Consider the following 14,074-nt stretch of genomic DNA (forward strand, 5'->3'; position numbering starts at 1 on the left):
CTGTGTGTAGGAACATTTGTCTTTTCAGGTTCAGTGAGGGGTTATGTATCTTGTCAATATGGTAAGTAACTAGGGAGAGAAGTCTCAAAGTGAAGTAACGATTGAAAGAGCAAAATAAAAGGCTTATATAAAACATCTGCCCCAAGTTTGTTGTGTTTCACTAGCATGGCAGTTCCAGATCTTTTTTTAGGTTCAAGCATGTCTGTCCTTCAGCCACAAAAGTTTTCATGCCCTACCTGTGTTGATTTGCCACTCGGTGCTATGTAACCAGGCTGCTGAGCTGAATGCAGCATGTCAGTGGGACAATTACAATTGCTGGCAGAGTTGTAAACCCACTGAGGAATGGCAGCCCTTTGCTTAAGAAATGTTACTGTAGCATGTGTGTAACAGCTAGTAAGTTTTTTTTCCTAGCTATTAAAAGGATACTTGCTCTACAGCGAGAACAATTTTTTTTGTTGTTATTCAAGATATGCAGTAGAAAAAAAAACCAATTCTCACCTCGGTAATCTTTTAAAACCAACATACTAGCCTGAACTGCAGTGTCTTTGTAGGACCAGCCCTTGGAAAACAAGTCCAGTTCTCAGAGGTTTGAAAATAAAGTAAATCCTGACAAATTATCTATGATTTATAATGCTTATCAGCTTATAAATTCAATAAGCTGAAGTTGGGTCCTGCCATTGGGTCACAACCACCTTATGCAGCACTACAGGCTAGGGAAAGAGTGGCTGGAAAGATGCCTGGTGGAAAAGGCCTTGGTTGTGCTGGTCAACAGCAGGTGAACATGAGCCAAAGTGTACCCAGTGGCACCTGGCCTGTGTCAGCAGTAGTGTGGCCAGCAGGATCAGGGCAGTGATTGTCCCCCTGTACTCAGCACTGGTGAAGCCACACCTCAAGTGCTGTGTCCAGTTCTGGGCCTCTCATTATAAGAAGCCTTTGAAGTGTTGGAGCGAGTCTGGAGAAGGCAATGGAGCTGGTGAAAGATCTTGAGCATAATTCCTGTGAGGAGTAGCTGGTCTTGTTCAGTCTGGAGAAAAGAAGGCTGAAGGAAGACCTTATCACTCTCTAAAACTACCTGAAAAGAGGTTGTGGCAAGGTAGGAGCTGGTCTCTTCTCTCAGACCACCAGTGACAGGACAAGGGGACATGTACTTGAGTTGTGCTGGGGGAGGTTCAGGTTGGATATTAGGAAAAATTTATTCACTGAAAGAGTGGTTAAGCAATGGAATAACCTGCCCAGGGAGGTGGTGGAGTTACCATCCCTGAAAGTGTTCAAAAACAAGTAGACATAGCAGTTTGCAATATCATTTAGTGGCATGGTGGTATTCAGTTGAGGACTTGTTGATCTTGGAGATCTTTTCCAACCCTTACATTTCTGTAAGAAAACTGTTTAAATTTCTGGCCATATTGCAGAATTAATTCTTCATGTGAAGACTCAGTACCAATCTAGCAGAATTACCAAAGTATAGATACTTCTTTAAAGAACTTTAGTAGGGCATTTTTACTGACTTTGTAATTCATAATTCTAAGTAATCTGTTTTAGTGAAAATGAATAGAAATAGTTGGAGCTTCAGAACTGGGAGATTTGTACTAACTTCTTGACCTTTTTCCCCCCAGCAAGATCATGATTAATCTGCTATATGGGAACACATAATATTCATGGTTTTGAAATAAGGTGCCATGAAATGAGTACTTGTTTTCATATCCTGCAAATGGTCAAGTGTACACTTTCAGAATAGCTTGTAAGGCCATAGTAACACCACTTCCAACATTTTGTGATAACAAGATGCACCAAAATTTCCATTTCAGTGCTTTTTGCACTGAAAGTTTACCTTTTCAGAATTGCATATTGATATGTTAGTCATTCATGCCAGAAGAAGAAACCTTGAAAGGTTGTCCTGATGAAAAGATGAGTTTGTGGTTGCTCTTCTCCAAAGAGAACTACTTAGTAAATTGTCAGGGCAGTGACCTTAATTCTAGAAGATATGATGCAGAGACAGTGAACTCATGGAATATCTTTATTGAATTCATGTGACTTAAAAAGTTCTCAGCACCCTATTATTAATGTATTGTTATATGTATGGCAGGCAACCCAAAGTTATCTTGACGAATGTCCTGAGGACGAAAATAGGAAGAAAATATTCGCAGGCGCAACCTAAAACTGGTGTTAATTTTTCTGATGCTGGCAAGCTGCAGTCAGATCAAGCACCCTCATCATCTGCTGCCAGCGTAAAGATATGGCAGATTTTAAACCCTACTCTCCAAAGTCTTTTTCTGTCTAAAAGGTATGTTGTCTTTGCCTCATGTCACTAAACAAAGTAATTTTCCTTGCAGTTATTTCTTCATGAGAAAGTGTTCTTTATTGTACCACCCTGTTAATGAACTGTATTTTATCTCACTTCACTGAGTTCACTTGTACCTGGTTCCTTTAGATAATCATTGAGAGAGATGCTGCCAGGCATGCAGTAGTGTTTTTTTCTGACCAAGTGGCTTCTAGATGGTCCTGTACGGTCAAGACCAATTAATTCTAATTTAGCCATTGGTTTCTCAAAATGTTTTTGGTTTTTGTTTTGTTTTGGTTTTTTTTTTTTTTTTATTTTAATGAAAAGAATACACTTGAATTTAATTGCATCCGTTTTCTCAGAGAAGATATTGAGGTGTATTTTCACTGTTAGTGCTTTAGACTACTCATGAAAATGGGAAAACTGGCATAAATGGTCAGAATAAAAGCATATCAAGTCTAGTGTCTTCTTTGCACCCCTGCAAGCAATGGTGAATTGTAGATACTGAGGGAAAAGTATGGCTAGAGTGAATGCTTTATTCTCTGGGTTTTCTCTCTGAGCTACTGATGACCGACAGTTTAGGGGTTTCCTTTATTGGAGGTTACATCCAGTCTACATGTTTTTCAGTATTAAACTTTTCCTCTTTAAGTTGTATCTCTTTGATTGTTTGTCCCCTGTGGATCTCTACAATCTTACCTGGAAGGTGGTCTCCTGATTAAAAGCAAATTTATTTACATCTTGGTGCAAGAGGAGATCTGAGTGCTCTCCAGGCATCATGTAGTCTGTGCTGGAGTGTGCTCTGTGGATGAATACAGACAACAGGAGAATTATGCAGTCAATACCTAAAAGGCAGTGTTGTTCAAAACAGATTTTAAAAGGCCATAGCCTTACAACCTAATCCAAAATAAATTGCAATGGAAGTGGTAAAATTAAAATCCCAGTGTGAGAAAGGAAGTGGATAAATCATGGTCTATACAACAGGCTGGCTGCAGTGGCATTGTTTGAAGCAAGTTGCATTGCTCTTACGCATCGTATGTGTTCAAGTGAGAATTGCCTCTTCATATTTCTGCTTGGCTTATTTTTGATGCTTGTCTGTTTTAACACCCAGGGGTATTTTTCTGAGCCTTGCTATACTGTAGAGTGCCACCTCATAGTTGAGAAGTGAAATAAAATCTAATGCTACCTTTTGTGTACGTGCTACTTTTCTACCTGTTCACTAAATGCTTTAGAAAATTTACTGTTTTACTGGAGGCTTCTTGTTCACAGGAAAATCAAGATTGTTTGTTCCAGAGTTCTGAGAAATGTGTACAGATACTGCGTGAAAGCTTTTTAGAGATAAATATTTACCAGTTTTTAAAAAGTACTACATGATACGTTAGAGGCAATGCAGTGTGCGTTGTATCTGGCTAAGGTAAAATCACGTGGCTAGTTTTTCTTACCCTGGTCTTCTTTTGTGTTTATCTGCTTTCCCTGTATTTTAAGTTTCTTAATGAGATTTTGGTTTTGTTTGTTTTTTTTGGCTATAGGGGACTAAAAATACTGATGTTCGATTATCAAGACCCTAGGATACATGAATTTAACAAGAAGTTTGTTCCTCTAGAGTTCAGTGCAGTACTTATGATTTACTGTTATATGTATGGCAGGCAACCCAAAGTTATCTTGACGAACGTCCTGAGTACGAAAATTGGAAGAAAGTACATAGACAGCCACGTAATAATTGATGCAAATTTACCAGCTGCTGACAAATTGCAATCGGGCCAACTACCCTCATCAGCTGTTGCCAGCCTACAGACATGTCAAATATTAAGTTCTCCTCATGAAAGTTCTTTTCCTTCTGAAAGGTATGTTACTGCTGATTTTGCCAGTCTTCCTGAAATGACATAACTTCACAATGGAAAAGAATTTCCCTGAAACAGCTTTTGTTCTACTCTTTCCTTGAATCAAGGGGTCAGTTTCCTGAGTGCAAACTAACATGCTTCTCCAATGGGCCATTTTAACATTACATTTGTTCTGGTTTGCTGGACCTGGTGTTAAAGGGCTACTTTCCTTTCTTAGAAGGAATTTCTGTTTGCAATAGATCACTGTTTTGATTTGGGAAGATGCACAAGTAATTCAAACACATCTAAGTTGGTTCTGTGTCCAGAACCAAAATCTTGCTTTTCTGTGGGTGTTAGTATGTTCTAGCATGATTTCAAATAACTACTTTTGCAAAGTATCTTCAAATTCCTCTCTGTGATAATAAATTTCTTTTCACATTAACCCACTGGTGGTCTCAGTATTCCTAACAGGGTGGCTTTGGTTAAGGGCTATGTGTGTCCTCTTACCACTTAATATCTCCTTTTCATCTTTTCTTCCTATATTTAGGTTGACTGAGCATCACAGTAATATTTGGCATATAAAACTAGCAGAAATCAGATATTAAAATTAAATAACATCTGTTTTGGTCTAAGATGGAAGTTGCATTCGAAGTAAGCTGTCTCCTTTTGTCTGTCATGGCTACATCTTTGCTCAACAGCAAATTTTCCACAGGAGAAAATAGCAGGAAATTCTGAGGAAGACAATGGAAAGATGAAGAAGAGAAGAATGATGTGGGGGTTTTTTTAAGGCAGGAGTAATTAACAATTCCCAGGTTAAAGTTGAGAAAAGTCAGTCATATTCCTTATTCTGATACATCAGCAGCTTAGAGAACTGAAATTAATAGCAATTCCTTTTTTTTTTTTTTTTTTCCTATTGGGTTACCCATTGCTGCTTAAATTAACCTGACAAAGTTGCAATTTAAATGAGATATTTAGAGAGAACAGTTTAATAGGCTGTCTCATTTTAAAGCATCATATATGTTGCTAATTGTTTTCTGTAACTTAAGGCATACTAAAGTTTGGGGTGTTTGTTTGGATTGTTGTGAGTTTAGGGGTTTTGGTGTTTTTTTGGTTTTGTTTTTGTTTTATTGCAAAATCTTTAAGATCGATTTTCTAGTATCTGATTTTTTCACTTTGTAAAGTTTTGGATGATGGGGGTAGTGGATTTATAGAGAGGAAAGCATGATTTCTTGTATTTAGCTCTCTAAATCTGAGGGTGCATCTTGTGTATTGTTTCCAGCTCATATCTGGAGCACAGTATCATATATTAAGCACAAGAATGGTTTGAGCTAGTAATTTTTTTTAGTAGTTGTGAACTCAACTTGCTTTAGATTTGGAGTGGTTCATTGTTTGAGTGATTAATATTCTGTTCCTGTTACATGGTTTTCTAACGCATTGTGTAAAAGGCATGTTATCAGGAACCAACATTAGGATGATTTTTCACCCTTCCCTAGTGACCAGCACTTTAGTGCAATTTGTAATAGATACCAACTGGGAAATGGAGAATTTAGGAATGATTTCAACAAAGTCATGGCTTGATCCTGGTCACCTCACTGTAAGTAAAGTCACTGCATTACACACACTTGGCACTGATTTTTTTGGGGTCTCTTCTTTGGAGGAGACTAATAAAAGCTCCCCCCTTGTAAGTGTTATGCATCTATATGCACATGGTCATACAGAGAGTCTTTTGTACCATCAGAGTAGCTAGAATGCATGCTTTGTATTGCTGAAAATTGTGCTACTTTTGTACTGTGCAAATTTCAGATCAAGTCAGAATTGTGTGTCCTCAGAACAGGGTGGTAATAAGTCAACTTATCTCTACCAGCTAGATCTTACTGCCAGCTCCCTCTCCATTCTTGCTCTTGGTATTACAGAACTGGTGGATTTTTGTTGCTTTTCTGCAACCCAGTGTGAAATGCATTTATTTAACTGAGCACTGGCCTGTCGGTATAACTAATGAATTTGAGGTGGGTTTTAAAGTCTTTAAAGTACTTGTTTCTCACGGTTGTTAAGAACACTTTACAAAATACATTGCTATACCTTCATAGGTGATGCATATATTGGTTAATGGGTGCATTTAAAACTGAATTATCAGCAAAGCTGGAATGAATTGAAAATAAAATGTGCAGAATTTATGTACAAAGCAAATATGTTTAGGAAAATCTATTGGCTGAAACAACCTTATTCAGGTGCTTTCTATTGTTAGAATGCCCGAAAGTTGAGAGAGGTGTGGGTTCCAAAATAAAGTTTTCTGTAGTCAGCTGCCCAGTGTATGAAAGACTCTTGTTCCATATACAGAATTAGCAATAGCACTTACTGAAAACTACTACTATATGTGGTAAAATTCATTATTCTTTGTGAATGGAAAGATAATCAGTAATTTTTTCACAGCATTCATCACTGTAGTATCAGAGCCCTCTGGAAATCTTTGTCTTTACAGAATTCCCAAAGAGCACTGATACTGCAATCTACAGATACATCACTAAAGATCAGGCATCTGTTCAGAAAGTGTCCAACAGTTTTGGTCTAGTTAGAGATGTCAAGAATGTTTTTTTGATGTGGCGGGTGATGACTTTTATGAGTTGAAGCTTGGCTGTCAGTGATGTCAGACACTGTGATGATCACTTAGCTCTTTGAAAATTTGAGACTGAAACATTCTGAGTTAACCACATTATAAATCTATGAACACAAAATCTATTTGGATTAAGTACTGTAATCCTTTTCTGTTTCTTTTTTTCTTTCTTTCTTTCTATGTCCCATCCCTCTCCACCTCCTTTAAAGTTACTGTTTCAGGCCCTTTTGAGCAGGAATTTCTATTTCAAATAATTTCGCATTGCAGGATCTTACTCAATGGATTCTACTAGCAGTTCTGAATCTAAATTAAAAATATACTACATTCCCACCATATTCATTACAAAGGCAAGGATAGTTAACTGACTGTTCTTTTTTTTTTTAATGTGTTTTTGTTGCTTTTTTACAGCAAAATAATGTTTCAGTGTCTGATCTCAAGCATGTCAGATTCTCATACTGTGCTTTTTAGAAGTGTCTGTTTAATTAATTATATTGGAGTCTCTGTGTAGTTCCACAACTGGACTGAATTAATTTGTGTTTCATTTGCCAAGGTCCACATGTTTATGGGAGAGGCAGAAGTTTGTAGTCTGACCGACTCTTGTTTCTGTTGGGATTTTTATTCAGTATTTTTACAAAATTAAAGATAAGTCATAGTTAATATTATTTACAGGTCTGAACGTTGCCTGAGAAAGACAGATGATGAACTGTGTAAATTGACCAAGACTTCTAAGGAACCAGAAAAAACTAATGCTGTCACTTTTAGAAGACGAGAACTGCAGAGGAAAGGTTTGTAGTGAGCAGTCATCTGGCAGTTTTTGGAGAGTGTTGGGACATTTTCCTTTTATACTCTACTATTATGAGAAGAGCACAGAAATAAATTAGGTTGTTGCTCACAGCGTATGTGTTTCTTCAAAATGCAGTTTTTTACAGGTACAGTAATAATATATCAAATGCCTGGTTTTAAACAGGGATAAAGCTATGGTGAACCAAATCTGTGGAAGAAAAATGAAACTGAGTGCAGCCTCACTGCACTGTTACAATCTTGATTTTTCTAAAAAGTCTTATAATAAAGGATGTAATCTGTTAAGAATCCTCAAATGGTTTGTGAACCCTGCTAAAATGTTCATGCTAGACAATATTTGATTTCACTGCTGAAGAATTATGACCCCTATGCTCAGTCTTCAGGCATAATGTGCTGTCTTTTTATACTGGTTACTAATATTTGCAGATTAGAACAGGAAATTGAGAATATTGCATTTGGCAGAAGATTGAAGAAAGACTGTGGAGTATAAAGTGCTAATTCTTGCTTGGAAGGGAGCTATGAATTTGGTTATACCCTTAACTAATTATGCAAAAATAATAGTAATTTTAGGGAATATGTTTTGGCAGCCACATACAATTAGAAAAGGAAAGAACTTACTGTGGAGGATACTTGCTTCCATGCATTTTATATAAGACATAAATGATATGAAGAAATGTATAGGTTTTTAAGGACAATACATTACTTTTTTTTTTTTCTTTACACAGAAAACAAGCACTGTGGTGAACTGGAGAAGAGGAGCAGACACATGAATAGCACTACTCTGAGTCAGAAGGAATCAGGCTCTTTTGATTCTGAGAAAAGGAAAAGAAGATATAGTGGCCATATTTCTGATGATTGTAATGCACACATTCCAGAAAAGTCACTTGTACTCTCTGTAAGTTGCACTTAATTTTAAAGTATGTGTTTGTGTGCACACCTTCACACACACTTCAGTAGCAGCAGTAGGAACATCCCAAATAAAAGGATTATGCTAATAAACAGGGTTTATTTTACAGGTATATTAGCAGGTATTGCCTGTTGAGGGAGAGTAGTTCAGTGATGCACCACAAAAAGTGAGCAAATATGCTTCTGTCTCCATCATCACGATATGCTTATTGTAGCAGAAAGGTTGTGAAAGATGAATGACAGTGTTTCCTTCAGACAGGAGCATGGATTAAAACAATTTTGAAAATAAGGCATTTAGCTACGTAAGTGAAGCTTCTTTCACAGATGTTCTAGAATTAGGGACTTTAATAGCAAAACTGCAAAGTATACCTGAGATTATTGAAATCTTACAGATGTCATCTTTTTCATTCCTCCTTAGTCTATTGTACTTTTCCCTAAAGTTTTCTTCTTATCCATCATTAGTATTTGAAAAAAACCCCAACACATAAAAGACTAAGGGAATCAGTCAAGTACAAAGTGTGATTTATATTCAAGCATTTGAATACAGTAAAGGCATCTCTGTAACCTTCTGATTTAAACCCTACAGAGACAGGCAGTTACTGAACCTGCTAAACTTAGCTGACCAAGCCACACTTCTGTAAAGTAAAGAAGAGAACACTGATTACTGGTCTCTCCATGTCTGACACTGACAGAGCTGCTAAAAATCAGAAATAGTTCCTTATTCAATTTGAATGGGGGTCATTCTAGCCTTTTAAAGGTTGTCCCTCGTGCCTTTATGTAATAATAATGTTTGGAATATGAGGAGGGAGAAACTATCCTGAATTGAGCATTAAATGTCACTGTGTTAAGCTATAATTATTTTTTCTAGCACGCACCTAGATATCAGTGATCACTGATCTGAACCATCTGGAAATGTCAAGAAATAAACTTATATCCTGTCTCTGATTCCTGTTTCTAGGAAGAACAAAGTTTGGGTTCAACTCAGTCTCCTGGCAGCAGAATACCCTGTGAGGATGGACAAGATCACAGATCTAATACTATTCTGGTGCCAGATTGTCCAGCAGAGAGAGACTCTAAAGATACTTCCACCCACAACCACTTAAGGGCTGCTCACAGCTGCACAGAGGAATCTGGCTCTGAGTCTCCTCTGAGAAATTCGTCAAAGAAGCAGCTTTCTGCCACCAGTGAGGATGTGATTTCAGCACAAATTAGTACGATCAGGAAATTAAAGATGGACAAATCTGAGTACCTGAGCAAGCTGCGGAACAGAATCTGCAGGGGTAATCAGCAACTTGTTTCCATTGACCCAAGTATGTACTATGTCTGTGCTGATGACAATTACTGGTGGTACACTTAGGCACTAGGAGAACTCGAGTGTAACTGGCTAGTTCAGACAAATGCAACAAAAGATTGAAGACTGGCATCATGTTGCTTCTAATGCATTGTACAGGTTAGAGAACAGTGGCTGCTGTCAGGGTCTTGTACCTGGGAAACAGGATAGACAGCAAGATTCTCAAATTTCAATCCTCTTTTTTCAGCTGATTTTGTGGCTATGGAAAAACTGAGCTTTTACTTTTTAATGATGCTAAAACTGAGAAAAATTATTCTCTTCTTTGAAGCAGCTGTGCTGTGTCCTGTTTCATTTAGTAGCCAAATAATTTTGAGGATCTGGGATAAAAGGGGTTCATAAAGATGCAAAGCAGTGCTTGTTGCATACAATTCCATGGACGCAGATCTTGGCTGTTTTGAGCAGTGTACTTTAATATCACATACTGCAAGAGAGAATTCTTTACTTGTCTGAAATCCACAGGGAATGAAATACTCTCCTGTCTTTAATTTGTAGTATATGTCTCCTTGTTTTTTCCTTTTTAGTTGTCCTTTCCAGTGATGATGAAGATGGACCTCCTGAACCACAATGCACAGAGCTGATGCAGGATAATATCACTGAAAATAAAGAAACAGGCCAGCAGTCTGACTTCTGTTTCTCAGGCAAGCAATTAGAAGACAAGATGAAAAGTCACACAGAGCAGGTACTCCAGTTTTTGGCCTATGTATTGTTATGCCAAGCCTTTAATTTACTTCTGTAATGTGTGTTATAGAAAATGATTGTTTATTATGGTCCCAGCCACAAGCAGAAGTTGCAGTAATTTGTTTCAGAGATAGAATTCTGGACGTCTTCAGAGAATATCTGTGGTTGTGAAGCTTGGGTGTTTTTGCAACACACAGTGTATTTCCTATTTTAAAAATAAACTTTTGGAAGTGTTTAATATCAGAAAACAGGAAGGATCAAATAGTAATGTGAGCTAGAAACAGACATGATGAAGATACATCTGTGGAAAAATTTGTTTTCACACCATGTTTTACGTTGATCATAGGTTTTTTTGTCATCCAATCCTCTGTTGTAATTCAGTGCATATAGACGTTCAAGGATCTTTGTTGACTGCAGACAGAGATAGGGTAAAGCTCCCTTTCCTGTCTGGCTAGCTATAGAACTTGAATCTAAAAGTAGCCATAAAGGTTGTTGCCCCATTTTGGATTTGATTAGATTTTGGCTGCTTGCTTTGACCTGGATCTGGGTTATCTCTGTAATCCTGAAACAAGTCAGAAGAGCCATTGCTGCCTCTTCTCATAGGTGAATTAATTCAATCATAAGCATTGAATTGGATCCTGAAGCTTTGATATGAAAAGAAGGGTATTATTTCATTGCTCTGTTGTTTGAGTTTTTACTAATTTAGAACCAAGTCAAGAGCACAGATCATGTCTTGGTAATGGAGGTGTAGCAAGGTACTGTTAGACCCTTAAAGAAATTGTCAGTAATGGATGTAATAACACTTAGAGCTTTTCCATATGCATTCTTTATGTGGAAGCTGGCTTTGGGAGTCAGTTCTTACAAGCATGAAGAAAAATATTCCTGAGGTTACAGGAGGGGTGTATCTAACTAGTCCTGTAGCAAATACACTTTTTTTCCAGTTTTTAACAGAGTCAGTTGAAGATAAATGTCCTCTCAGCTTGCCTTCGGGAAGCACACCTAGAAAGCAGATGAACCTGGCACTGGATGTTGAATTTGATAGACTACACATTGGGAAATTTAAGTGTTTATCAACAGGTCCTGCTAGGGTAAGTTGTTCTATTATGATATTTTGTGAATATTTAAAAATTCTAGTTAAACAAAGTCAGTGGTACTTAGTGTGGAAGCACAGAGTTTTTATTATTGTTGCATTGAATTCCTTTGGCTAAACAATGGAGTGTGTGGTCTATTGCCTTGTACATTTGGATTGCTGTCAGTAGAAAAGCTAACTGTGATTTGCTGTGGCCTCAGTTTTCTTGTGTAAAGGTTCTGCATAAATGCTGTACTGTAACACAAGTCATACTGAGAAAGTTTTTATTGAATTCTAACAGAAAAAAATGGCCATGTTAGTGGCCAATTAATTTCACTTAAAGACTAATTACTTTTCTCAGAAATAGTAACCATGTTCTAATAAAGTAGTCCATAATGACCAGAGTTAAGATATATACCATGCTCTTGCCTTTAAACAGAAAATTGCTTACTTTGTGGCTTCAAAGAGCATAAAAACAATACTAAAAGCATTAGTGTATAGACAATGTGCTACTCACAGGGTGTAGAAACATAAGTGAAGATGTGCTTTAAATGGAGCACCAGCTCCCAGGAGTTTCAACAGGTTTTTGACCAGGTTCATTCTCTATATATTGCAACTGAAAAAGAAATGTTTGAACCTATCTTCTTTTGCCTTCAGCAAGACATTTTGAAGTCTTGGATTGTAATAACAATTTCAGCTTCTCACAAAACAGCAGTTCCAAGAACATTTCATGGAAATTTCCTAAATTAATAGGCAAAAATAATTTGAAAGATGAGTTGAAATAATTTTAGGATCAATGCTCTTAGGTGTAAAGTAGAAATTTTCCTTAGTGGTAACACAGGGGAAACCTCCTGTGTTAATGTATATAACCTTTTGTCAAAGTGACAATAAAGCTCTCTTTGTTTAGCAAAATCTCTTTAACATAGCAGCAGTGCAAGTGGAATCTTGAAAGACTTTTAATTCAAAGGTTGATGTAAAGTAGCATCCCAGTGTTGAACCATTTCTATCATGTCCTGACTTCATGCAGTGCATCTGATGGCTTCTCAGAGGTTGCTTTAGCTCCTTCTGTCCTGAGTGCTCATCTTTTCTCTCCTTTTTAAGGAGCCTGTAGGCAGTTCTGCAGCTTTGTGCTTATTTCTCAGTACATTGCATCTCTGAAAGTTACTTGCTGTCCTTTAGGTTCTGCAATGTCTTTAGGAATGTTGTTTTAGGTGAAATAGGCAATATGAAGTCTCAAGCTAAGCATATTTGACTTCAGCTTAATGGTGTTCTCCAACCTGAATGATTCTACTATATTATTTTCAGTTTATTTCACTATAAGGAAAGATGTGCAGATATTTAAAAATCCATATATTGTTTTACTCAATTTGTAAAATGCAAACTAATGTATATATTTTTTAATCTTATTTCAGTTTACAATGAAGAATATTGTGATCCCATTTCAGGGTAAGAGAATTTTCTTTTCTTTAGCCTTCTCTTAACTGTATCTGTGAAGTATGGCATTAGAATGCTAAGTATGTATTTCTGTTATGAATAATTTATAATCTTACTTTCACAAAGACATTAGATAGTTTTTAATTATTTATGTTTTTCAATAAATAAAAGTTCTAGTGTCTATAGTGTAAGCATTAATAACTTAGCAGCTTCTTGTACTTTTAACATGAATTGTCATTTTAATGGCTTGCCTCCCATGGTGTTGAACTGTAGTAGATATGACTATGCATGTTTTTGAGGTGAAATATTCAGCTTTTCAGATTAGGGTTTTAGATCCTTAGGTTTACAAAAATGTATGAGTAGACTAAAGCTAAGAGGAATATAACTATAGATTTGCATTCAGTTGATTCCCAAAGATGATGTGTGGTAGGAAAGGGTTTGAGCAGTTCTGAGTTGAGTTGACTGAAAGCAAATAGGAATTAATGATTTGTAGTATTCTTTTTTCCATATTTGTAGGTACTAACTGTGGTTATTTTGAGGAAAAAACCCAGCTTTTTTCAGGAGGAATCCTGCATGCAGGTGTTTAGATTTTTGTGTTACAATTTGGTGACTTTGTTTTACACAGTTTGATGTAACTGACTTTAATATTGAATTCTCAGTATTTTATGCAATGCAAGGAATAAAATCTATAAGTACTATGTTAACACACTCTGTCATACCTCTCAGCATGTAATTACTGTAACATGTATGACTTTATCTATGGCTGTTAAGAGTATGGTTCTTTTGAATTCTGTTTTCTATAGTGTCGCTTAAGAACATTCAGCTGACAGTGAATACCCTAGATCTGAGAAGATTTGGCTGGTGGAAAACTGATGGTGGCTGTTCTTCAACGATTATTTTTCTTTGGTTGTCTGAGGATTATGTAGAAAAGATTGAAACCCAGTTGGGAAAATTAGTTATCAGCAAGCCATGTGAGTAATTGAGTGCAATGAAAAGATCTAATATATGGCATGTCAGTAAAGTGGTTGTTTTATGGCTGTGTTTTTTGAGTGCAGAGGAAAGCCTATAGCATTTTAAAGATCACAGAATCAGAAAATAAGCTGAGTTCGAAGGATCATCAAGTCCAACT

General features: G+C 36.8%; 1 protein-coding gene across 10 annotated transcripts in view; it reads left to right on the forward strand.

Moving 5' to 3' along the window:
* LOC121673315 (sentrin-specific protease 7-like) overlaps positions 1-14,074 on the forward strand; it is a 44,926-nt gene that overhangs the window by 13,136 nt on the left and 17,716 nt on the right. For 7 of the 10 annotated variants that reach the window (XM_042046528.1, XM_042046532.1, XM_042046533.1 and 4 more), the window contains 9 exons: positions 2,084-2,281; positions 3,922-4,119; positions 7,376-7,491; positions 8,233-8,402; positions 9,372-9,723; positions 10,286-10,443; positions 11,384-11,530; positions 12,924-12,957; positions 13,749-13,916. In XM_042046528.1, the coding sequence (XP_041902462.1) occupies positions 2,084-2,281; positions 3,922-4,119; positions 7,376-7,491; positions 8,233-8,402; positions 9,372-9,723; positions 10,286-10,443; positions 11,384-11,530; positions 12,924-12,957; positions 13,749-13,916 (1,541 nt within the window). The remainder of the gene's footprint in view (positions 1-2,083; positions 2,282-3,921; positions 4,120-7,375; positions 7,492-8,232; positions 8,403-9,371; positions 9,724-10,285; positions 10,444-11,383; positions 11,531-12,923; positions 12,958-13,748; positions 13,917-14,074) is intronic. The other 3 variants (XM_042046536.1, XM_042046537.1, XM_042046531.1) reach the window with 2 other exon arrangements.

This window comes from Corvus kubaryi, unplaced genomic scaffold (genome assembly GCF_017639235.1).
Source record: "Corvus kubaryi isolate FWS band 111438036 unplaced genomic scaffold, C.kubaryi_AGA036_p1.0 65355, whole genome shotgun sequence".
In the NCBI taxonomy this organism is placed as follows: Eukaryota; Metazoa; Chordata; class Aves; order Passeriformes; family Corvidae; genus Corvus; species Corvus kubaryi.